General features: G+C 37.2%; 1 protein-coding gene across 2 annotated transcripts in view; it reads left to right on the forward strand.

Annotated features, from left to right (window-relative positions):
* Positions 1–24,927, forward strand: part of PTPRO (protein tyrosine phosphatase, receptor type O) — a 183,021-nt gene that overhangs the window by 152,916 nt on the left and 5,178 nt on the right. Inside the window, exons 17-25 of one of the 2 annotated variants that reach the window (XM_006912654.2) lie at positions 1,989–2,072; positions 5,565–5,600; positions 8,513–8,594; positions 17,491–17,581; positions 18,660–18,736; positions 19,321–19,455; positions 19,684–19,806; positions 21,429–21,583; positions 23,754–23,889. In XM_006912654.2, coding sequence (XP_006912716.1) covers positions 1,989–2,072; positions 5,565–5,600; positions 8,513–8,594; positions 17,491–17,581; positions 18,660–18,736; positions 19,321–19,455; positions 19,684–19,806; positions 21,429–21,583; positions 23,754–23,889 — 919 coding nt within the window. The remainder of the gene's footprint in view (positions 1–1,988; positions 2,073–5,564; positions 5,601–8,512; positions 8,595–17,490; positions 17,582–18,659; positions 18,737–19,320; positions 19,456–19,683; positions 19,807–21,428; positions 21,584–23,753; positions 23,890–24,927) is intronic. The other variant, XM_006912655.2, reaches the window with a different exon arrangement.

Genomic DNA, 24,927 nt, shown 5'->3' on the forward strand with positions numbered 1-24,927 from the left:
TGGCTGAGGGCACAAAGAGAGACTCCACTGAAGCAGCATGAGACAGAACAGTATCTCTACTTAAAACTCACATTTCAGTGCCTGGGGACGCGAGCCACAACTTCTGTTCAAATAATCAAGCAGAAGTTTACAGTCTAGTGCCCTTAACTCTTATTCTTACAGGTAAATGCATATCAAGGAAAGCCAGGAAAATCCCATGAGGAGATATGACCTCATTTTTCTTTATGCTTGAGTATTAAGAACCTGGAAGGATGAGGTATTTTGAGAATTAAGAAAACTTTGTTAGATTAAATTGGTTGACATTATACCTAACAACGTGATACATGAGAATTAACAATACATTGTAACCAATACCCAACAAAACTGCTAATTAAGCAATCATTTAATATGAAACCAGCGCTGCTTACATGATTCTAGTTTAGCTTTTTTGCAAGCGACCATGCAAAACACATTTAAATATACACCTTCCATCTTAATCCTTGGTAAATAATCTTTTTTTCCCCGCTAATCCCCCAAAATGATTAATCTTAAAGAAATAGATAGCTGAGACTAGAAATTTTACTCTACAGAATCAATGAGGGAGGGAGAGCTTTATTTAAAATGTAAACTCGTCTTCCCTGAGTGGGTGTCTAAGTTGATGCCCACTCTAGTTGAAAGTCCAATTGAAATAGGATTCTTTTTAACAGGACAATAAGTGGTGCTGTTTTTAATTTTAACCTGAATGGAATTTTGCTGTTAAAATACAACTAATCTAAGTGTGAAGAAAAGGAAATTCATAAACTCTTGGTGAAAAATTAAGAAATATTTCTTGGTTTGTTCAAACATAATTGGCACTTTTTCCAAGATTAAGAGACTAATTGACTTATATTTATGTCTCGTCTGGCACACCCTTAAAAAACGCCTAGTGGTCTGTGTAATAAATGATTTATTTATACTTGTGTCTCAGGAGAGCTGTGTATTGACTACACAACCAATTACAACTTATAGAAATGAGGCAAAAAAGAATTCACTTCAGAATCTTTCTATAAAATCAAGAAAATGCTCCTGCGGCCCTTGGCAAAAACAGTTTTACCAGCACCAGCATTTTCTGGCTCACTGAGAATAGATATCTCAGTGGGAATTTGTAATAACTAAAGTGACAAGGTGATAGAATTTCCCCCCTAATTCTCAGAATAGCTATAGATGCAGCCATAGAATATTTTTAAATCTGCATTAATGAATGTTCTATTTTACAAGTGGTTTGACTATCTGTACATGATTTCAAACCACGCATTTTAAATCAACAGTCTGAATTAGATAGAATTAAAGTGAAACTAAATAATTTTGCTCCCACTCCGCTGAGTATTGGTAAGATTACAGACTAGACAGTTGATGAGCTACTTTTCTTGAATGAATGATATACACAAGTGTCATACATACCTTCGTTTTAAGGGCTATTTTAAAGAAATGATGTATAAGTTAAAATAAAAATAATATAGAAAATCACAGTAGTGCACCAGTAGTGCAGCTTTATGAGAATGTGTCCCAAAAGCTTAGTCTTCACCGGAATCAGTATATATAAACTGACCATTTATATTTCCTCCACAAACTGCTGTTAGCTATTAGCTATCAAACGATGTTATTCAGGTTTCTTAAAATAAGCATAAGCACCGCAGGGTAATATTCAAGAATAAGACTCGAGATAACTAATGAAGCATTTAAGAGCTTCAGTTAGCTGAATGCAGAATGTAATCACCTACTAGCAGACTAATTAACACAAAATAAGTTGAAAAATATATCTGATTACAATAAGGCTGTACGTGAATAAAATATTATAGCACTTAAGCTTTCAGGTTTAAGTTTCACAGAATGGGATAATATTTAATTATAATTATGGTGTTTATTTTAATCGATCCCAGTAAGTAATTTACTGATATCTGTTCATCGTTTATATTACTAACTCTTGCCACTTTTTCATCTTTACATCTGTTATCTATTAATGCTCACAGGCGTAGGAGTATATTTGCTTTCTTAACCCTGCTACCCTCATGTCTTTGGACTGATTATCTTTTGGCATTTTATATTAATCCTTGGTAAGTGATTTTTTTTTTTTTTTTTTTTTTACTGTTTACCTAACACAAAATCTTTAAAAATTAGCTTTTGGGCAATAAGCAAAAAGGAAAATTTCTTTTAATTACTTTATGTGCTGGCAGCCTCTAAAATGATTAATCCTACATTGAAATAAATCAAAGCAGTTCATGGTACCAAGATGCTAACAATAATTAATTTTTTTCCCAATTAAATTTTCTTCTTGTGATGATCTTGACATGTTTTTCTTCTATTTATTACTAGTGATCTGTTCCTCCTTGAGTCAATACATTGGACTCCCATCTTAATAAATGACGCTTTTCGTTTTCCTTACCTTCTCCATCTATTTTAGAGTTCCATATTTCCAAGAAGGAGGAAATACCTTAAGGTAGAGAAACCCAGAGTACTATACCTTGTATTTGGGTCCTCCATATGTTTACAATAATGCTAACCCAATAACTATGGAACAGCTGACTATGTGCAGGCCTCTTTGTATAATTATGTTACTTAATTGTCCCCACAACTCTGCAGAGGGCACTAACATTCCATTTTAGAGATGTGGAAATAGAAAGTTAAAAAGATTAACTATCTTAACATCACACTAAGTAGAAAATTCAGGTTCCAAACCCAGGTTTCTCTGAAATCTATTCTTTCTTCTGTAAAGAGCAGCCTCCTTTAAATTCTTATTTTCTTGGCTTTCTAATTATTTTAATAATCAAATCTTGAAGAGTATCTTTTTCAGGTTTTATGAAATACAATAACCATAATCAATCATCTTGAATTCTTAGACTAAAGGGTCTAAGACTATTTCTTTTCCTGAGCCAAAAAAAAATCCAAAACAAACAAAATGGTAGTGGTTTCCCAGAGAACTGGTTTTAAAAATAATTATTGTTCTTAAGTATTAGTCCATGGTGTTAGGTACTAAATTATGTACAGACAGACCAGAAATGTGGGCATCTTGAAAAGGACTCAGAAAAAGGAAATAAAAAAAGTAGTTGATAGACTGGACAAAAATGGCCTATGCGGGGTCAGAAGAGGAGAAAATGTGAAGCAATCTGGAGAGTTAGCTATCCAAAGGATAATTGATCAAATGTCCTTCAGCTCCTCTGTGAATGGAATAAATACCGCAGGCAAAGTTTAAGACTTCAAGTTGCAATGGGAGAAATATAAAACGGGATTTTCTCACAATCAAGATTATGACCAGAATTTGTATTGTCTTTAAAAAGAAAGAAAGACTAGAGAAAAACTTTTGAAACATGGTAGATGCCAATGTGGAAAAATTCTATCAGTATTGCTGTGGAGTCTCATAATTCAGCATCGTCATGTCCCTCAGTTTTAGGATACAGGAACCATTTGGAATCTATAGGAATTAAGCAAAAGCTAGGCAGCACAATGAAAGTTGTACAAAAAAATATGAAGACATACACTTATGACGATAAGTATATGACAGTTAGAATTTTATATTGTATTTAAAGCTTATTCAATCAGCGGATGAAATTGAAAAAGAAAAAAGTGCCTCTCTTCCATAAATCAGATTTCTACACAGCTGTTGAATAGTAGCAGCTTAATATTTCAGCACTGAATTTATTCAGTGTTACCCTTCCACATACATTTGTTTTTTCCTAGTTTCCTTAAAGTCTGTTTTGGATAGGCAAGATATCTTTTTTCTCTTTCTTTAAAAATTCACTCCCAATCAGAAAATATGTTGGCAACTTCTTGACTCTATCAGAACTGTTGGTTATTTATGCTAACATTCTGCTTTCATAAAGCACGAGAGTAACTGGCTCCTGCTATACAAAGTAAATGTGGGATTCCTAAAGTTAATTAAATTGTCATTGCAAAAGCTGAGTAAAAATTATTCAAGAGGTAGTATTTCCATAGAATTCCAAAAGTTTATATGACATAGCTCTGTCCAATATTACAATGTTGTTTGTTTTGTTTTTGTGTATGTGTGTGGGGTTTTTTTTTTCTTTTTTTAGGGATGAGGGAGAGGCAAAATAAAAACTGTAATGTATATTCCCTGTAAATCCCAAGCATATGGAAGACAAAGAGAAGACGAGGGAGAAAAAATAGGGCAGGAATTACTGAATGGATCGTCTTCATTCAGAATCGGAAAGAAATAAAAACTACCTTAAATCAGAAAATGAAAAACCAGAAACACCACTTGGCTTTATAGATATTTTCCTACATTTTCTATCCTGCATTATTTCCTTTCCATCCACAAGTCCCCTTTTCCCAATGGGACCTCACGAGCCCAAGTCTAGTATCAAATTCTTAATTAATCATTAAGTAAAATCATGAAGGTATCATAGCAAAGATGTTTTGTTTCAATTTAATTCAATAAGCATTTGTTGACCACCCCTATGTGTTCCATTAAGTGTGCTCAGCTTTTGGGTGAAAGGACAGTCTAGCAGGAAGTATATATGCAACTGACAGCCAGACAACTTGGGAAATACTTGTGAGTAAAGTGGTATGAAAGCACAAAAAATGTCGTGCTTCATTCTGCTAAACGCTTTCTGGAAATCGAGGTATCTGAACACTCATAATTTTCGTTATAAATAATTTGGCACATGAGAGTACTCAAATCACAACTGGTTATTTACTATAGACTATTTTATAAAAATTTGAGTGCTTCCATCAATATTTAAAGACCTTTGAAAATTACTTGTAAAAATTGTCACTCACACTCAATCATGAATCAGTATTTATTATTTATATAAGGCAATAAAATACAAAGTGTTTCAGTAGATACTATCTTAACATTAGCTAACTTAGGTCAGTTACTTTTCTTGTTGATTGAAAATGATCACCTAAATACCCTCTTAAAATGTAATTAACTGAAGCATACGTTAGCATTACATGTGTTTGATCTTACAAACTAGTAATGAATTAAAAACAAGCAGGTACTAGGTCTAATTTTTTCAATAACTTAAAAACTAGTTCAGTATTGAATAAGAACAATGCAATAGTAGAATTATATAAAATATAGGCCAATATCAATAACACAAATTCACATCCCCAACAAAAATGTCCAAATAAGTTATTTTAGTCTTTAATTAAAAGACCAATATATTCACCCTCCTACCATTATTTCTCACTTTTATTCCCTGATTCTTTACTTCTTGCCTGTAGAACCTGGAGTATTCAGGCGGTAGATACTTCTCTATCTATTTGTAAAGTATTTACAAATATTTTAACAACTTAATCACTGGTAGCAAGAAATTATATTTCCAGAGTTCAGTTTTTAGCAAATATTAAGTCTAAAGTATAGGTATATTCCTGCAATCTAATAGAATCTTTAAAAATGAAGCTGAAATTATTGTCGTTATTTTCTCATTTAAGAAAAAGTGATTAAATAAACCTGAGATGTTTTTAATGAAAATTAAATAAAATCGAGGTTCTGATATAATTATTTAAAGCTCTTCAAGTTTAATCATTATGTTAATCAATTCTTTTGCCCAGATAAATTTGTCTTTTTTTTTTTTTTAAATTCTCAGGAGTAAAAATGGTTTAAAGAAGAGAAAACTGACTAAGTAAGTTTTTTATTATTATTGAGATATAATTGATACTTAATATTGTATAGCTTTAAGGTATACAATGTATTGACTTGATATATTTATATATTATATGATTACCACCATAGCTTAGCTAATATCTTCATCATGTAACATCATTATCATTTACTTTTTGTGGTGAGTACATAAAATGGTTTAAAGAAGAGAAAACTGACTAAGTAAGTTTTTTATTATTATTGAGATATAATTGATACTTAATATTGTATAGCTTTAAGGTATACAATGTATTGACTTGATATATTTATATATTATATGATTACCACCATAGCTTAGCTAATATCTTCATCATGTAACATCATTATCATTTACTTTTTGTGGTGAGTACATTTAAGATCTAGTCTCTTAGCAACTTTGAAGTACATAATACAGTAAATATTTTCCTATTTAATTTAAAGATATTTTATTTTAAAATGTTCTTCATAATTATTTTAATTTTCCAAATTTAAAAAAGTGCTTATCTTCAAATGTCACTGTAAATTACAAATTCTCATGTTACTTTCTGTTTTGCCCCAATTCCCATTTTTTCCCAACAACAGTTAACAAAGACAAGTCATTGTTGAAAAAATATATGTTCAAGTAGGTCTGTATCTATGTGTACAAAAGTTAGCATCACAATGATGTAAGAAATTTAGCTTTTAAAGCATCACTATCAGTAATAAAATTGGATAATAAAATGAATAATAATTATAATAATAAAATAGCATTGTAAATCAGCCAAAATAAAAGATTGCTTGTCTTCAAAGAAAAGAGATGCTTAAGAAAGAGGCAAACGTGTATTCAAATAGCTAAGCTATTATGTGTTGGTGTGGATGGCACGTAATAGCTTATGGATGGCAGTGACTGCTAAGAATGTGTAACACAGAAACCATGTCAGGAAGGAATAAGGAAAATTATCTGAGAAAGAATGGGTTGTTAGGAATTATAAAAGTCTTGCAGAAGGAAGTCTGTTATTCTAAATTTATAAAAAATCTAATTTTTAGCTGCATCGAAATTGTACAAAAATCTTTGCTATTTTGTATTTTGAAGTCCTGTGCTTATTGCAGGGAAAGGCTTTTACTATATTTGATGTTACAATAAATGTTCTGAGAAATGCTGTCTCAGGAAATCTTTATAATAAATAGAAAAAGACAATTACTCTTGCTAGCCTGTGGTTTCACATATCTACTGAACTGTTAAAACGTAAGAATTAAGATTCTGATGGGTAAAAATCAACCATCAGTTGATTTTAAAAATGTAGTTAGATTTTCACCTCCAGGCCTTTAGTTTAACTCTACATATAAAGAGTAGAACTTTCCTGTGAATAGAGTTCTTCCTTGATACTTGCCTAAGATAGAATATTGCTGAATTAATAAGAGGCAATTAAGGATTCCAGCTGGATCTATGACATCCATGCTAATGGGGAAAAAAAATCACCGAATACATAATACAAAAGAAAAGTTGATGCAAAAATATTTCTATTTATCCTTGATATATAGAAATTTATCATGATTTTTTTTCGCATATATAGATAACAGAATAATTTTTTTCTAAATCTATTTCAAGTCAGTATGCATTCCATTGGCATATATTAAGTGATGGAGAGAGACATGAGCAGCCTAAACAAAGGAGAGGTGCTGTCACCTGGAAGGAATGATTTGACAGAAAAAAAGACTTTGTTGTCCAAAATTATTATTGATTGGGTTGTTAAGAGATATACCTCTCTTAGCGGTTAAAGAACAGGGTTTCAGGACCAATAGGGGATAAGGGGACACTCTGTCAGGGCTTGCTCCTCCCAAGACCCAGGCAGAGAGGAGAAGGAGAAGCAGGATGTGAACAAAAAGTTTGGGTACAGTGTAGGGGAGGCGGACACTGCCCACAAGCCAAAACTTTGAGTCACACCAGTTTCCTCATGCCTCTTCTCGTTTTCCTTCTAACTCTGCCTCCTTCTTTAGGAGCTTCTCCCTTTTTGATCTTTCCATTTACCTTCCTTCTCCTTACCTTTTCTCTTTCACTCCGAATGCCCCACCCCACCACATCCCCTTGGCTCCCCTTTTCCCTCTCCACTCCTCTCCTTCAACTTCTCTTTCTTCTTTTCCCTCTAAATATTTGTCCTACTGATTCCAGCTCCCTCACAGCTTCCTTTTTCTCCTCCTTACCGTTCTCCTGTCCCTGATGTTCATATTTCTACTTCCTGGTTCTCCCTCTGTCTCTCTTTTTTCTCTCCTTTCTGCTTTTGCTTTTTCTAACCCATAAATATTTTCTTTTATTTGCTTTCCCTATTGATGCTCTCATTTTCCTGGTATTGAGTTGAAAACTAGAATCATTAAATTCAACTTTAAGGTCAGTGCACTGCTCAAAGACAGCAGCCAGCGAGGGCAGTTCTAAGGAAGTTCATTCCAGGACAGGGGCCCCACGCCTAGCCATTCTTTTGGAAGAATGACAGCTTTGAAGTGGGAAATCTTTGTACCAGGAGTCGTTCTCTCTGGGTTCTAGCCCGGGTTCTACGGCTTCATAGCCACGTGACCGTGGACTACTCACCTGACCTCTCTTAGTCTCGGTTCCTTCATCTGAAGTGTGGACTTAATGGTGGCCATGTGGACCTCACAGATGAACTGAGCAAGACGACACATGCAAATATTTATAACCTATGGTGTGTTTCTTCTATTTCAAGGAAGTTTAATATATATGGCTTTTTTGTTAATTATAATATATTAAGGACTGCTAAGTTTAACATCAACGACAAATAAAAAGGAGTGGTAACCTTTAAGAAGTATGACTTCTACTTTCTTTGAGAAAATTGGTCATGTTTGAAAAGTATTAGTAGTATTAAACAAGGTATGGTACCTACCAACAGAATTTTTTAAACACGCATTTCTTTGTGTTTGACAAAGCCCAGTTCAGTTGGATGACTTTGACGCGTACATCAAGGATATGGCCAAAGATTCTGACTATAAATTTTCTCTTCAATTTGAGGTGAGTGAATAAAATAGTTTCTGCCTTCTGTGGCAGACAGGGCACAGAAATTGGCAGGTTTGTGCCAGGGTCATTTGCCTGCTCAGTGGGCCATGCTTGTGACGTGGTTACATAATAAGCAGGATGGTAATGGGGCTGAGGGGTGTCCAATCTGCCGCTTCAAAGATAGGATGTCAACCTTTAGTTAGTAGGTCATGACTTGGGTGGCACAAATGAGGGAAAGGAGATACAGATACTGGGGTGAACAAACATGATTATAGGAGAAGCCATCGTTGAAAAACAAGGAGATTGAAAGTACAGGAGAAAGCAAGCTGAGGACTGAGATACGAAACAGGTTTTCACTTTCCAGGGACTTTGAGTGTGTTTTTCATGCCACATATGCCACAGCAAGGATAAATGAAATGAACCTTTTGTCTTCTGGGCATATGAGAGTTGGCAGTGGGGCTCTTATAGGATTCTTGGCATTCTATTTAATATTTCTTTGTGAGGTTTTGTTTTCTCAGAGAAATTGAGAGAAGAGAGTTATACATGGCTTGTGTAAAAGAAAAAATATTAGCAACACCTCTCTTTTCTGAAGCACATGTGTCACAGTCGATGGTAATGAATATGATGTCTAGGATCTCAGCCATGTGAGGACTATAACTGGTCCTTAAGTTTCCATCCCGAATATTTGACAGCACATAACATAGTCTAGATGGCTTCAGATTCTTCAGGTTTCTACATGGTGGTCCATGATTCAGGGAAACCAAGGAAAGGAGAAAGATAAAGTGAATTTTCTAAATTTTTTTTATTGTAGTTTTTATAAAGCCTCAAAGGTATTCTTTTCTGTGAAATACCAGATTATAGAATGTAGCTGGTTTCTCCCCATTACTCATATTCATTTCTTCTTTCCGTCCATCAGCGGAGAGCTTTTGTCTGCAAGAAGGAGCAGGAATCCTAGTGTAGAAATTCTAACAGAGAATTTAGGATGAGAAGAACCTTATACACATCAAATACAAAGCCCCTATCTATAATCTGTGTCATGAGAAATTCCACATAGAGCCTTGTTCAGTTATTCATTGCATGCAAGTACATAAGAAATTATAGATGCTACATCAAATGCTCTTTCTCAAATAATAGAAATTTAATTTGAATTGGAGAACTGTGATGAGGACAGCATTTCAGAAAAGTACCAAAGAAAGAAGAAAAATAAGCCAAAAACTCAGAAAAAAATATCTAGATAATTCTGATGATGGTGATGAAAATTATGATATCGGTACACATTCAACCCCACTGAAGCCACTGCCTCTTAATTCCTACAAGACTATATGACATTGGTGCCCCATCAAACTCCCGTGTAACTAGTTCTGTACTTCTACTAAATTTCATCATCATTAAAAAATTCAATGAGTTATTTTCTGGTAAAAAAAAAAATGTTTTAATAGTGAATGAAAGAAACACAATTTAAACTAGTTTATCCAAATAAAAAGGGAGTTTGTCCAAAGGATATTAAGGTATGTCATATAATGAAAGGAAGAGATAAGCAGCTAAACTAGGAGGAGGCAGTGAAGCAGTTCAGTTGCAAGAATGACTGGAATCAGGGGCCTGGCCCCTGCAGAAACCCCCTATTTTATTTCTTGTTTCTGCTTCTCCCCGTGTCTTGTTCTCATTTTCTTTCACTGCAAACCAGCTTCTTTCTCATAGTGGAAAATATGACCACCAACATCACATTCTCTAGTTTCCACAGTTTAGAAAGGGAACTGTTGAGTCTTTCTTTTTCGTAGTTTGAAAAATAACAGGGGATGATTCTGATTGGCTGGCCTGGGCCATGATGTCCACTCAAACTAACTGCAGCCAGGGAGGGCAGAATTATATAAGAGTAAAACAGCTCTTACTGGAAGCACATGGCTAAATCTAAGAAGGAGAGCATTATTTTCAGAGTGGACACTGGGAGAACCAAACAAGAGGTGATTAGATCCTAGCTGAAGATGCTTCAAAATGTGAAAAGTAGAATTGTAAATTTTAGGTGCTAAATGATCGAGTCATAATATGTCGAGGGTTTTTATACATTTGATATATAAATGAACACATCTAGCCTTATTTCATAGGATTTATAGAGGAAGTAGGAATGTACTAAACTCCAAAAACCTGAGTCTTTCCTATCATTGTGCTACTTATTAAAGTTGAAAAAAAATCACAATTTCTCATGACCTCAGTTTCTTTGTCTATACAATGGTAGGTCGAACTAAATCAGTGATTCTCAATTCGGTCAGTACCAGGCAGTTCCCTTGGAGGGCTTTGAGGATGTGTGAGATTCTTTTTGGTTGTCATAATGACTTGAGAGTAAGCTACTAGTGGTATTTAATGCAGAGAGAGACAGAAACATTAAATGTTCTGAAATAAGTGGGACAGTCCCACACGCAAAGAATTGTCCCAAGCCAATAATATCCCACAAAGAAACACTAGACTGAATATGGGACGAGGATACATCCAAGCTTTATAACATGTGTATTAGTCAGGATTCTCCAGAGAAATAGGATAAATAGATGATGATAGATAATTAGATGAGAGAGAGAGAGAAGATAGATGATGATAGATAGATGATAAATAATAGAATAGGATTTAAAGAAAGTGAGATGGAGAGGTTTATTTTATGGAATTGGCTCACATGGCTGTGGGAAATGGCAAGTCAGAAATCTACAGGGTAGGCTGGAGCCTCAGAGAAGAATTGATATTGTCATGGCTCAAGTCTAAAGGTAGTCTAAAGATTCCTCCTTGGAGGATCTCAGTCTTTTCTCTTAAGGCCTTCAACTGACTGGATGAGGCCCAGTCGCACTATGGAGGATAATCTACTTTCTCAAAATCTAATTTTAAGTGTTAATCATATCTAAAAAATACCTACGTGCAACATCTAGACTTGATGTTTGACCAAGCAACTTGGCACTGTAGGCTAGCCAAGTTGACACATTAAGTTAACCATCGTGCCTTGATTTGAAAAAGAAGTGTTTAGTATTTTTATTTATTATGAAGATTTTTTTTTTTTTATATCTTTGTTCTTAGAACATTATTGGTCATATGTGTAAGTTATCCGGTGCTGAGTCCTAATATTGTATCCTTGCTCTCAAAAAGTCAGCTATATTTAAGTCACAAGCTCAGATTGTTTGTTTAGAACTAACATTTGCTTAAGCAGAGACCCACTGGTCTGACTGGCTTTCTTTTGCACTTGGCAGCTTCCCAGACATTGGCAACTCCTGACCCCTACCCACCCCAATATCCTCAGCTTCAGTGTCAGAATAGCCTCATCTATTTTCAAAGATGCATTATGCTCCCATACCTGACTTCAGAATGTATGTCAGACCTTTCACATGGCAGCCCTCAAATTTTCCTGAAATTGATAATTAACTGAGGCTTAAGGGGAAAAAAAAAATGTTTCCCGCTCTAATGGGAACCCAAGAGGGTGTTAAGATGGCTAGATCAGCTGGTCTAGCTAAATCTGGTAGCTGAACAGTTTATTTGTTCTGCTTATATTAATGTTTAATACTTGTATTCATTTTAATTATGACATTGAAAGATCACACTCATATTGAGAAATTACATCATTTTTAAGGATTATGCAAATGAAACTAATGCCTGGATTTACATATATTACCAATACTGCTATAAGTTGTACGTGAAGCTATACAAGTTGCTAATTTACATTCACTGAATAAATTCTTTCGCTCTGCATCTGATTTTGAATCTACTAGAAAGATTGATCATTCTTCTAACAAAAATATACATCTTTTCTTAAGGAGGCTTGGGGCTCAGGGGTTAGATTTGATTCCTCATTTCTTATGTCTCATATGGAGAAGGTTTTGAAGAACTAGACTTTAGAGGTTGAAATTTGAGAGCCCAGGAGACGCAGCACATATTGCTCATTGTGCTGTTAATGTCTATACTTTGTGTTTGATCAGGAAGCTGGTGAAAGCCTTCTCCACCTTTGTTCAGAAATGTGTCTGCAAAGATAGAAACAAAACTACATTACTTGCGACCTATTTCACGAGAAATGACCTCTGATTTCTGGTAGTAAACACCCATCTGCTGCTGTTTTTCCTTGTGTTTCGTCCAGTTCACTGGAGACCTATCTGCGGTCCTTGTTTAAATAAGTCACTTAGAACCTTCTCTAGCAATTCTCACAACGGGGGTCTCACATTGAAAGAAAACAGACCTGAGTTTTCTTTCCTCTCATTTCTAATTTCTTAGGTTTGGTCTCTGTTTCCAAGTGATTTGTCCAGTGATTGGAATATTGTCCCTGAATCTCATCCTAGAGCTCAGAGCCCCACTAGCTATTGCTAGACTGTCCTGAGGTTGACCTTCTCAGCCATCTTTCATCACCTGTCAAAGACTGCCATCAGTACTGCTGCACCCCATTCTTCCTTTACAGTACCTGTTAGGCATGAATAGTGTCCCCCCCAAAACATGGTGAAGCTCTAGCCACTCGGTACCTCTGAATGTGACATTAGTTGGAAATAGGGTCATTCACAGTTGTAATTAGTCAATATGAGGCCATATTGACTAACAGGACGGACTCTTAATTCAATATGACTGGTATCCTTATGAAAAGACAGCCATGTGAAGTTACAGAGACAAACAGGGAGACTGCCATGTGATATCAAAGGCAGAGACTGGAGAAAAGCAGTTGCAAGTGAAGGAACACCAAAGATTGCCAACAAACCAGCAGAAGTGAGTGAGAGGCAGGGAAGGATTCCCCCTATAGGTTACAGAGGACATATGTCCCTGCTAACACTTTGATTTCAGACTTTTAGCCTCAAGAACTATGAGACAATAAATTTCTGTTGTTTTAAGCCAGTTTATGCTACTTTGTTATGGCAGACTAGGAAACTAATACAGAACCTCACCAAACACATTGTTCTAAAACCTTTCTTCTCCCTTTGTGTTTGCCTGAAACATAACTGGACATTGCCCAGTTCCACTGGATTTCTACTTGCCATAGATGGAATCTCTTCTGTCAACAGCACTGGTCACTTTGTTTCCCCTAACTTGTTATGTAGTCTAGTAATCTGTCTCATCTGAGTCTAATGTACATCCTATTCAAAGCAAGCATCAAGTGCTTATCACTTCCTGACATTGTTACAAACTCTAAAGCCAGAATACAGCTTGTGCTCTTCTTAGAAGATGATGGTACATATTATGGACTGTAGGTGTGCCCCCAGATTCATAGGTTTGAAGCCCCAACCCCCCAGTGTGATGGTATTTGGAGATGGAGCCTTTAGGAGGTGATTAGGTTTGGATGAGGTCATGAGGATGGCACCCTTATGCTGGGATCAGTGCCCTTATAAGAAGAGGCATCAAAGAGCGTGCTCTCTCTTCCCCTTCCCCTCTACCGTGAGCACAGAAAGAAGAGGTTGTGTGAGCTCTTTGCAAGATGGGGGCGATCTACAAGTCAAGAGAAGCCTCAGAGTGAACCCTACCCTGCCAGCACTTTGTTCTTGGACTTCCCCACCTCCAGAACTGTGAGTTATAAATTTCTGTGGTTGGAACCACCTAGCCTATAGTATTTTGTTATGGCAGCTCTGGCAATCTAATACAGTGCACATATGTGTGTTTTGCTTTTCAGGACTTGCATGCTTCAAACATAGCCATACAACACAGACTGCCATTGGGCCTTGGCGGCTGTATTAGTTTCTGAGGTCTGCCATAACAAATTACCACTATCCTGGTGACCTTAATCAACAGAAATTTGTTCTCTTACAATTCTAGAGGCCAGAAGTCCACAGTTAAAGTGTTAGCAGAGCCATGCTCCCTCTGAAGGCTCTAGGAGATAATCCTCCATTGCCTCTTCTAGTGCTGGTGACTCCAGGCATTCCTTGGCTTGTGACTGCATAACTCAAACCTATGCCTCCATTTTTATATGGCCGTCTCTTTTATAAGAACACTTGTTATTAGACTTAGGGCCCATGTAGATAATATAAAATGAGCTCGTGTCACAATCCTTAACTTAATTACATCCGCAAAAACGCTTTTTTTAAAATATGAGGTCACATTCACAGGTTTGGGGCATTAGGATATGGACACATCTTTTGAGAGACCATCATTCATACGGATGATCTATGTGGTCCAGAAAAAGAAACATGATGATAAATGATATTAGACACGAAACTGGCAAAAGAAAATTCAAAAATGATTTATGTGGTTTCAGGGCATCCCCTCATACTTTGACTCTCCGAATATTTAAGCTTCTGGAGAGTCCATTCGATTAGAAAGAAAATAACTGCAAAGCTACTGAACTGGAAACTTTATATTTGATTTTCCACTTAGTGACAAGCTGAATTACAAAAGATTGCAAAGCATTTTGTGTATACATGTGGTTCCTGCTTTGCTGCAATTCAGCTTTGGCAATTTACATTTACAGCATTCAGCCAATTAAACTTCTCTTATCAACTTGGGGCATTTACAGCAGGGAGGCAGCACACAATTAAAGTTCTATCAGCTAGGCGGCTTCCATATGTGCTCCAGCTCTTTGCTTCAATCTGTTTCCACCATTTCTTTCGTATCTGAGGCATTTTCCTGTGGCTTATCAGTCTGTCTTCAAAGCGGGGGACTTGGGAGGGAGAGTTGTTGGTCTGTTAGTACAAATGGCAAAGGAGGGAGAAATTATGGAGCCAGGCATAGCAAAACAAACAAGGAATCATAACAGAAGCATTTCACAACCATTATCGATAGTGCTGCAATAATATTTGTTGAGTTTAATAATTCCATTTGATAGTTACTATACACCAGTGAGGTATGGAGAAATTATTAATCTTATCTGACAAATAATTAAACTGATGTTAATAGGAGTTGAACTAGTTTTCCGAGACCCTACAGTTTATAAATGGTACGCCAAAATAAGCCAGATGTTTTGACACAGTATCTATAAAGGCACTCTCTAAAAAAAGTAGATTTCCAAAATATTTTAAGCAATAGACGTTATCATTTAAATAAGTTTATAGCTGCCAAAAGAACTAACCTAAAAATAACACTAATTTGGTTAAAATTGTTAAAACGAAGTTTTACAAGTTTCTTACAAGAACAATACAGTCAGTCTGGAAACCCTCTAAAATGGAAAAAGCAGTAATAAAGTAACAGCTTGTGTTTAAAGACATTTGACGAACAAGGGTTTTGACTAAGATGGAAAAACTTCTAATTTTGTGACTTGAAGATCAAAGTTAGCATAGTTTGTCTTTACAGTTGGCTTCAATTTAGGCCAAAGAGCTTGAGATTTTGTGAGCTTGAAAAGTCAGAAGTGATGCAGAAGGAAAGGGAGAAATCTGAACAATTTAGCTTGGTTCATCCATGTTGACATCAGGCTTGCATCCCAATGCCATTAAGCTACCATGAGCTTCTGTGTGGAAGCAGCAAAAGTCCCAATAACTAGATCTCTAAAGCATATGCTTTGCAAAGAGCACTCGAGTCAAGACACAAAGGACGCTAAAGGACGCTGTTTAATCACTCATAACATCGTCAAACGTTGCCTACTCCCTTCAAAAGTCTTTCAGACTCTAGAAAATTCTTCCTCTTGAGAAATATTCCTTTGGCTTATGACTCATTGAAGTAGGAAGTGGAAGGAATTATGAAGAGTAAAACTAGTTCTCAATATTAACATCCTCTGCGAGCAAAATAAAATTTGCAAGTGGTTACACTACTGCCTCACTAAACAGTCTTATAGAAGAGTGCATACTATAAAGGTAATCTCATTCATAAATGGTTACATATGCTGTTGGCTAAGATTACCCTTAAATTGGTTTAGGAATATAACTAAATCCATTGCATTGGTCATGCATGCGCTGTGCAATTCCATGGAACACTGTTCACACACACCGCAGTGTGGACAGTGCCCCTGGTGAAATCCAGGTGGCCTGACTATAATGCCTTGTTTCCTATCAGACACAGGACAGAGCCATGAAGAAACCCTCTTTTCCAGTAACAAACTTTTTGAAGTATGATAGTTGTTTGTTTATGTAAAAGTTGTCCTATCAGTGCACCTTCTGCTAATAGGATTTATAAGGGTGCTGCTACACACAGGCAGATATTTGGATGTCCTCCTTATTTTCATTGAGGTGGTTGCCTGCCCAGTCACTGATTCATCCTTATTTGGGGGGTTTCTTTACTATATATTTAGTGACTGTCAATCCTACGTCTTGCTACATGGAGAGTACTCTTATATTGCTCCTCACTCTCTCTTTTACTACATTCTCTAAGGCTCATTGCCTGAAAGAGAAAAACCCACATTTCCTCATAGAATAGGAAATATTTATGCAAATTGTGTAAATTTCAGTTACCCTATACCTCCAGAAGTCTGAAACAAATTTTGGTTTTCAAATTCTCCACACCCTGAGTGTTATACACATAATTCTTGCCTTCTCCAAATGATCACTAAGCTGTCAAAGGTATTTATTCATTGTATTAGTCAGCTATTACTGCAATAATGCTATATAAGAAACAACCTCAAAATCTCAGTGACCTACATTTATTTTTCTCAGTCATGGATTTATGGAACGGCAGAGACAGTTCTGCTTTAGGCCATGGTCAAGGGCAGGGCTGCTCCATGTGTCTCCTCATTGAGGGACTAGCAGCTTCCCTGCGCATGTTCCTTCCGTGGCAGGTGGCAGAAGCACGAAAGGACAAACCAAACCAAACAAGCACATTTAAAGCTTCCGATTGGACATGTGTTCTACCCAAGTTCATTGGCTAAAGCAAGTCTACAACAGTGGGGTGGAAGAGTAACTCTATCTCAACACGGAGCTACTGAAACATCAATGGCAAGGGGGATGTGATGATTCTATTACAGGCAGGGAGTGAAGAACAATGCAATGTGAACAATCATCCAATTTACACTGTGTATGGAAATCTCAAATCTATTTTCCGTCGCTTACAGGAGTTGAAATTGATTGGACTGGATATTCCCCACTTTGCTGCAGACCTTCCACTGAACCGATGTAAAAATCGTTACACAAACATCCTACCATGTAAGATCGTCAATGGTGCTGATCTGATTTATGTCTTTGAAAAGATAAAGTACTGTTTTATTGCAAATTAATTAGTTTCACCAATCTCTGGCCAGACCTAGTTGTGGTCTGGATTATAAAGGCCATCTTTGCAATTGCATTGATCAAATTCATGCTTTGATATCATTAGATCTTCTCGTGTGTAAGAAGATGTAACTATTATGCTTTTAAATGAATAGGAAAGACTGACCGTTTGGCCCTTTGGAGATCAAAAAAGTATTGTCCAAATTAGGGATAAGATAATTTGTGCCTTCATAAAACATTTTCAGTCAATTCATTGGCAATGGAAGAAGGCAAATGAAAAGAGTGGAATATGTTAAAATTCCTCTTCTTTCTAACATCTGGGAAATTCTGTTTTGCTTAGCGTTTTGGAATAAAAGCAATATTCACAGAAAAATAATATAAATTACTAACAGGACAGTTAAAATATATTCCAACATAAATTTAACTTTTCTTTCTGCTATGCTCTATAGGGAGCTGAGAAAGAATGGAAAAGTAGAAAGAGGAAAGCCGAAAATGCTCTAGAAAGAGAACTTTTTCCTTAATAAGGTTTCTCGTTAAATTAGGTAGTATTATCATTATAAAACCCAACATCTGTACACATTTCAGAATTTATTTTTCTCATTTGAAGTCTATTTACAAAAAGCCTGTAACTCCATCTTCTCTCTTAGGTTTCCCAAAAGGTAGTGAATTCTCTGGATGTCCCTCCCTCCTTGAAATGGAAGTCACGTATTCTATAGCCTTCCATACAATCTACCGGAATTTTATTTTCTGTAAATATTCTGCACAATTTCTCCAAAAACATTGAGATAATTCTTCCAAGGACAGGAGAGCTAGTGGGAGAAATAATGATTGAGAGATATTTGTATATTTGTTTAAACAAGAAACTAAGATTGAGGCATGACTAAAGTATCTAGCTAGAATAAACTTTATCGACCGACTCGATCACTGACTATTTTGACTTGAGATTTGGAAGAAAGGATCGAGACAACTCTTCTTTCCACTCTGATTTGTAACATTTTTTCTTATCATTCTTTAGATGACTTTAGTCGAGTAAGATTAATCTCCACGAACGAAGAGGAAGGAGCAGACTACATCAATGCCAACTACATACCTGTAAGTAAAAAACAAAAAACAAAAACTGAAAAAAATCGGACATTCAGATTCCAGCCAAGGCAGAGAAAGACCGTAAAGGCTGCATAGATGTGTCAAACTGTGTAAAAAAGAGAATTTTTCTCCTACTAAAGTTTCCATTATTCCATTTTAGAATAAAGAATAGGAAAAAAAAAAAAAAAAGCCCAGAGATGAGTTACGTTCATATTTCTTCATAAAGGACTGGTGAAAGTGAAAGTAGATCATTGTACTAAAGATCCACTTTCTTGCATTTAAATATTTTCAGCAATCATACTGAAAGGGTTCTACCTGAGCACCTGTGTTTTTAAAATATCTGCAAAGATAGCAGTTGCTTTCATTAAAAAAAGGCGTGGGTGTGATTTTGTAGGCTTTCTGAGAATCGTGCTTAAAATCACATAGACCTATATGGTCAGGTTCTCTGAGGGCCTCCTCCATGAGAACATGAGAACTTGTTACATAGGTGTGTGGTCCTTTGCCAGTAAGTTTTCAATTTTTCCTCATTTGTGTGGAATATCATTTGGTGTTGACTGTGGTTCCGTAGGTGACGTTTGTCACTCATCTTTCAGGGATACAACTCACCCCAGGAGTATATTGCCACACAGGGGCCACTGCCTGAAACTAGAAATGACTTTTGGAAGATGGTCTTACAACAGAAGTCACAGATTATTGTTATGCTCACTCAGTGTAATGAGAAAAGGAGGGTAAGTGCCTAATGGGGTTGTCCCCACTTAGCAGCCAAACCCACACCAGCCGCTGCCCTGGGTTGAGTGCTTACTGTGCACCAGAAACTGTTCTCCTCGCTTCATTTTTCATCCTCACAATAATCATATACAGTTCTTCAGACCCACGTACTTTTGCTTTCCCTAAGTGAGCAGAGACTTCATTTTCTCCCTAGTCTGTTTGTTTGAAAATGTCGTCTTTCACCTCAGGTAAAATGTGACCATTACTGGCCATTCACAGAAGAACCCATAGCATACGGAGACATCACTGTGGAGATGATCTTAGAGGAAGAGCAAGAGGACTGGGCTTGTAGACATTTCCGGATCAACTATGTAAGTCACAAAGCACAAGTTCAGGTGTTGTTCTCATGCTGAGGGAACCTTTGCCAGTAAGTGTTCAAGAGAGACCAGACCACCTCACACAAGATCATGAACACGTCAAGCTTTGCAACACTGCTTCCTTCGAGAAAAAGGCCACTTTTAATGTTCTGGTTTTCCATTTCACTGGGAATGGTGTGGATGAAATGTTGGCCTAAAAGGTCTGAGGAGATGGGAAAAATGACTGCACTGTCCCATCTCAGATTAGCCCAGGGCAATAGAAGACACAGTGAATCATTACTTGCCAAGCCTGACTGAGGAGCATGTTCTCATTACTCAAACTAACGTTTCAATGACAACCAGTGAAGGCCTTGAAACAAAGGAATGAAATGTTGAATAATAGTGTTTTCTGGTAAGGTGTTTATATTCAGTAGTTACAAGCATCTGGTCCCAGAGTGCCCCCTCTTGGCCACAAAGAGACGGAATCTAAATTTTAAGTTCCCATGATGAAGGTTAATTTGCTTAAAGAACATGTGCTGTGCTAATGAACATGTTTTTCTATTTGTTTTATTTTTTGTTTATATCCTTCTTTATTCTTTCCATATTGATATGTGTAGACTTTTAGACTACAACAAGGTAAAATTACATAAATGAAGAAATCAGGGTAAGAGAAATATTAGAATGGGTAAATAAGGTGTAAACAGAAGCGTTTTCTCACTTAACAGAAAGAAGGAAAAAGACCATAACACATAATTTGTTGCTTTCCACTACTTGAAACTTGGCATGAACTGAGTAAGAACTGAAGCCAAAAAGACAGCAATAACTCATTTGTTCCTTGACGTGTGTCTTGCTATTTTGCTACTCAGCTAACGGGGATCACCCTGACGCTAAGGCCTCTGCCCAGCAGCTACGGAGAGACTAATGACAATTTAAGTGTTTCCTGTTTTTGAAACATCTTGCATATTTTAGCTGGATACATTTTTTCAGATCAACTGTATTAGAATATATATGTATCTCCTAATTTCAAGCCTGTGCTAAGCCTGCCATCAGCATTTGACAGAAGCAAGCATTTTCATGAACTTTTCTACGCAACCAAAAAATACCCCAGCATCAGTTGCTGGTTTGTTGTGGCCTGCCCTGAGAAGGAGAACACAACCTCTTAGGCATTTTCCAGCAAGGCAGCTCCCCTCAGTGGAGGACGACTATGAGAAGGGTGTAGCCATTTGCTGCTGGCAGCAGCGGGAAAGGGGTGCACCAGCCTGGCAAAAGGGACCCAAGGGGGCACCAACAGCACCTTCCATGGTGTTTAATTCATTGGCCAAAGCTCATGCAATTGCTAAACAGTGGAGCCAGGATGCAAACCCTAATCTGCTTAAGCTCTTATCTCTACACAGGCACGGATTAGCCTATTTATCCTACTCTTCGAAGCTTTATACAGTTAGTGGGTTTTTTTTTTTTTTTTCATATCCTGCTTTGTGCCAGACACAATGCACAGAGCTGAAAAGGGAAGTATACAGACCAGGAGTGGAATGCGGCTTTACCTTCTTAACACCATTAACTCCTGAGCTGCAGTGGAGGATGGGCCATCCTGATAGTGGACTGAGAGATTAATGCTTGTTTTGGTTTTTCTTCTGAAGGCTGATGAGATGCAGGATGTGATGCATTTTAACTACACTGCATGGCCTGATCACGGCGTGCCCACGGCAAATGCTGCAGAGAGTATCCTACAGTTTGTTCATGTGGTCCGACAACAAGCTACCAAGAGCAAGGGCCCCATGATTGTGCACTGCAGGTAACCTCATCACATAGGTTTTCTGTTCAGCACCATGGGATTTCTTTCATAAAGGAAATATAGCCCACCATTCCATGGTGGAACATTAGAGCAGATTGACAACAATAAAGTGAATTATGACTTTAAAAAATATTTGATTAACTGATGTCTTACTATATACTTGATTTACTTATAATATGACTATCTAATATCCTATAGCCTATGAGATAGATATTATTATTCCCATTTTCAGATGAAAAAAACTCAAGAGTAGAGAGAGAGCTCAAGTGATTAACACAAATTCATACAGCTTGAACATGGGGGAGTTAAGATTCAAATTCAGGCACACCAGTCTCAGCGGTCATGCCGTTAAGTATTATGTGATATTACTCTATTCTATCAAGGACTCTGAGTGGTTTAGAACATGGCCAAATACAAGGTCAAATTAAAAATATCTAATTATAGCCCAGAATAACGTAAATAGACATAAAAGCTGGATGAAAGGAAAGAGAAAGGCAAATACTTGGCCCATTAAGATAAACATATATGCTATGCTTGCTTTTCAAAATTGTCTCTAAATTTCCAGATAGTTAAAATGAAAAGGGCTATATGATCTATTTCATTATCAAAAATGAAGGACCACATTAATTTTTTATGGGAAGAGTCATCTTTGAATTTAAGCTCTTTTTCCTACCAAGTGAACAAAGCTCCATCAAAATCCATTGGTGTGACATAATATTGTAAAATTTTTGTACAACTTTAAAAGAGAAATATGTCCCCATTGCATATCAGAGATAGATGTAGGATAAGGATGTTGGAAGAGGCCTTGGCAGCCACATCAACCTAAGTAAATAGATCTATAATCCTGGACTTAGCACTTAGCACCCTGGCCTTTGTGAATTAGAATGAGTGTGTGTGTGTGTGTGTGTGAGAGAGAGAGAGAGAGAGCGAGAGAGCGAGAGAGCGAGAGAGCGAGAGAGAGAGAGAGAGAGAGAGAGAGAATTTGTCTCACTGGAAAGAAACATGCTTCATAAACTATCAAGTTTCTGATCAAGGAGGGTATCCTTGTTGTCAGTCCACCTTAAGCATTCACAGGATAAAAACTTTGTTTTACTAGATGAAGTTATCTAGTCTCACAATGGTTCCTTCCAAGAGCAGAAAATAAAGCTACTCAACCATGTGGTCGAACTCATGGATCCTTTCACAGAGGGTAGCAGGTACAGTTCTAGATGTGACTTTACGGGTGTTTACCTGGGTGCAGAACATTTTATCTGAGAAGAGAAGTCCTAGGATGGAAGGGCTGTCCTGCAGAAAAAGCAAACTAGGGCTCTGAGCTACAGGCTTTTCCTGTTGGATTTCTCTTCCAGCAAATTCTGCATGTAAATTAGTTTTGACTTCTTTTTTTTCCCCCCTCACATTTCATCGTACTTTAGAATTTGGAACCACTTGGCATATCAGTCAATCAGTGATTGGAAGAAAAGAAGAACTAGCTTTAACATGTAAAACTGTGGTGGGCAATTGATTCAGGGCAAATCACTCCACTTCCCTCTATTCTTTGAGCACTGGAATTTGGAGACTGGAAGAGATAGGGTCCAAATATTAAATGTGATTTTGAGGCAACTATCTAAAAGAATACTGAGAGATTGAAGCAGGCCCAGCCAGAATTCACTAGAAGGGCAGATGTGCTGTAAGGAAGAGCTGAGATGGTGGACTCAACCTAGAGTTAAAGGCACACAAATTGCTATGGTCCCAGAGCTAGAGCTTTGGTGTAGGTATCTCAGCTAGGCTTCTGATCTGGGTGTGAGAGCTTAACTCTGAGCCTACTCAGAAGACTGGAGCTGTGTATGTGTCTCAGCTCCCTGAAGGCAGGAACCAATGCTCCAGCCAGCTCCACGTTACTTCCTTAGGAAGCAGAGAGCCCCAGGCAGGGTAGGGGAGGGTATGGCCAAGGCAGTGCAGACTCACACCTCTTTAAGGGAGGTAGCAGTGACGTTCAGCAATGTGACATTAGAAGATATACCAACCACAATTGCATATTTAAAAAGTTAGTTAAGTGAAATTATTGTCAAGAGTTTAATCTTTGTTTCTCAGTGGTACTACTTGTCTTTTTTTTTTTTTTTTTAATCACCAATTTGTTTTCAACAGTGTAGAAGCACTGTCTGAATAATGTGCTGTCTGAACACTCTTGCAGCGCTGGTGTCGGCCGGACGGGAACATTCATTGCCCTGGACAGGCTCTTGCAGCACATTCGGGATCATGAGTTTGTTGACATCTTGGGGCTGGTGTCAGAAATGCGGTCACAGAGGATGTCCATGGTGCAGACAGAGGTAGAAATGTAACCAATATGTGTCTTGCAATTTGTCCTCAACTGAAAAAAACTTCCCGTTATTCCATCTCATGTTTCAAAACAATTGTCTCAAAAATTTTTTTGCATCTGTTATTCTCAGTTTCTTATTACACACATTCGAACTGCTTCAAGGTATATATTAAAAAAATATTAGGTTCTAGAAATTCATGCAGTAGTTGCACTTTCACTGGAGTCATATGCCCTTTAATAATTCAGAGCACATACATATATCTGTAGCAGAATAAAACCTCTTTGAACAGAGTAAGTGTTGAGGGTAGGTAATGATCAATCTGGTTAAGGGACACCAAGTGGAGACTAGAACTGATGTGATTTAATTTATGTTTGAAATGCAAGATTTGGTTCAAATGTTTGCCATTAGTTTGTCCTGCATGTGAGCCTCTGTCCCAACTCACTTTAGATGATGACCATGGGCTGGATTTATGCTTTCCCTCTTATGATTTAAGGATTTCCAGCCCCCAACGCAGCAGCACTGCCAGTTCCCTTGACCTAAATGAATGGAGTTAGCTTTATAACTCTGGGAGCATCCCCAGAAATATCCAGCAGTGTTATATGCTCCCTCTTTCTCCTCTTCTCCCAAGTCCTCTTCTCTCTTGAAACCTCAGAATGCACTCAGGCTGGAGTGGCAGCCTGGGCTAGTGCCAGCAGACAGCATCACATCGCCATTGAACAGCAGTGTGTATACCTGTGTGGGCCCCAACACCTAAGCACAATAGCTTGTTTATAATCTTAGTTACCCAGCAATACTCACGGCTTCTTAGCTTCAGGAATACAATAATCTCTTTTTTCAGGGAGTGTGTGTGGGAGGAACAGAGTAGAACATAACTTGGCCTGAAGTTCCAAGAGACTTAGGTGCCTTGGTCTTCCTCATGCTTTTTTCTATAAAGCACCACTAGATGGCAGTATGATTCAAAAAGCCTGCAGTAATGGCTGCTGTCTCTTCATGCTTCAGGGATTTCTCCTTTACCGCCCTTTTGACTTTTCTCTCCTGCCTGCCCAA

The sequence above is a fragment of the Pteropus alecto genome, unplaced genomic scaffold (genome assembly GCF_000325575.1).
Source record: "Pteropus alecto unplaced genomic scaffold, ASM32557v1 scaffold103, whole genome shotgun sequence".
Lineage (NCBI taxonomy): Eukaryota > Metazoa > Chordata > Mammalia > Chiroptera > Pteropodidae > Pteropus > Pteropus alecto.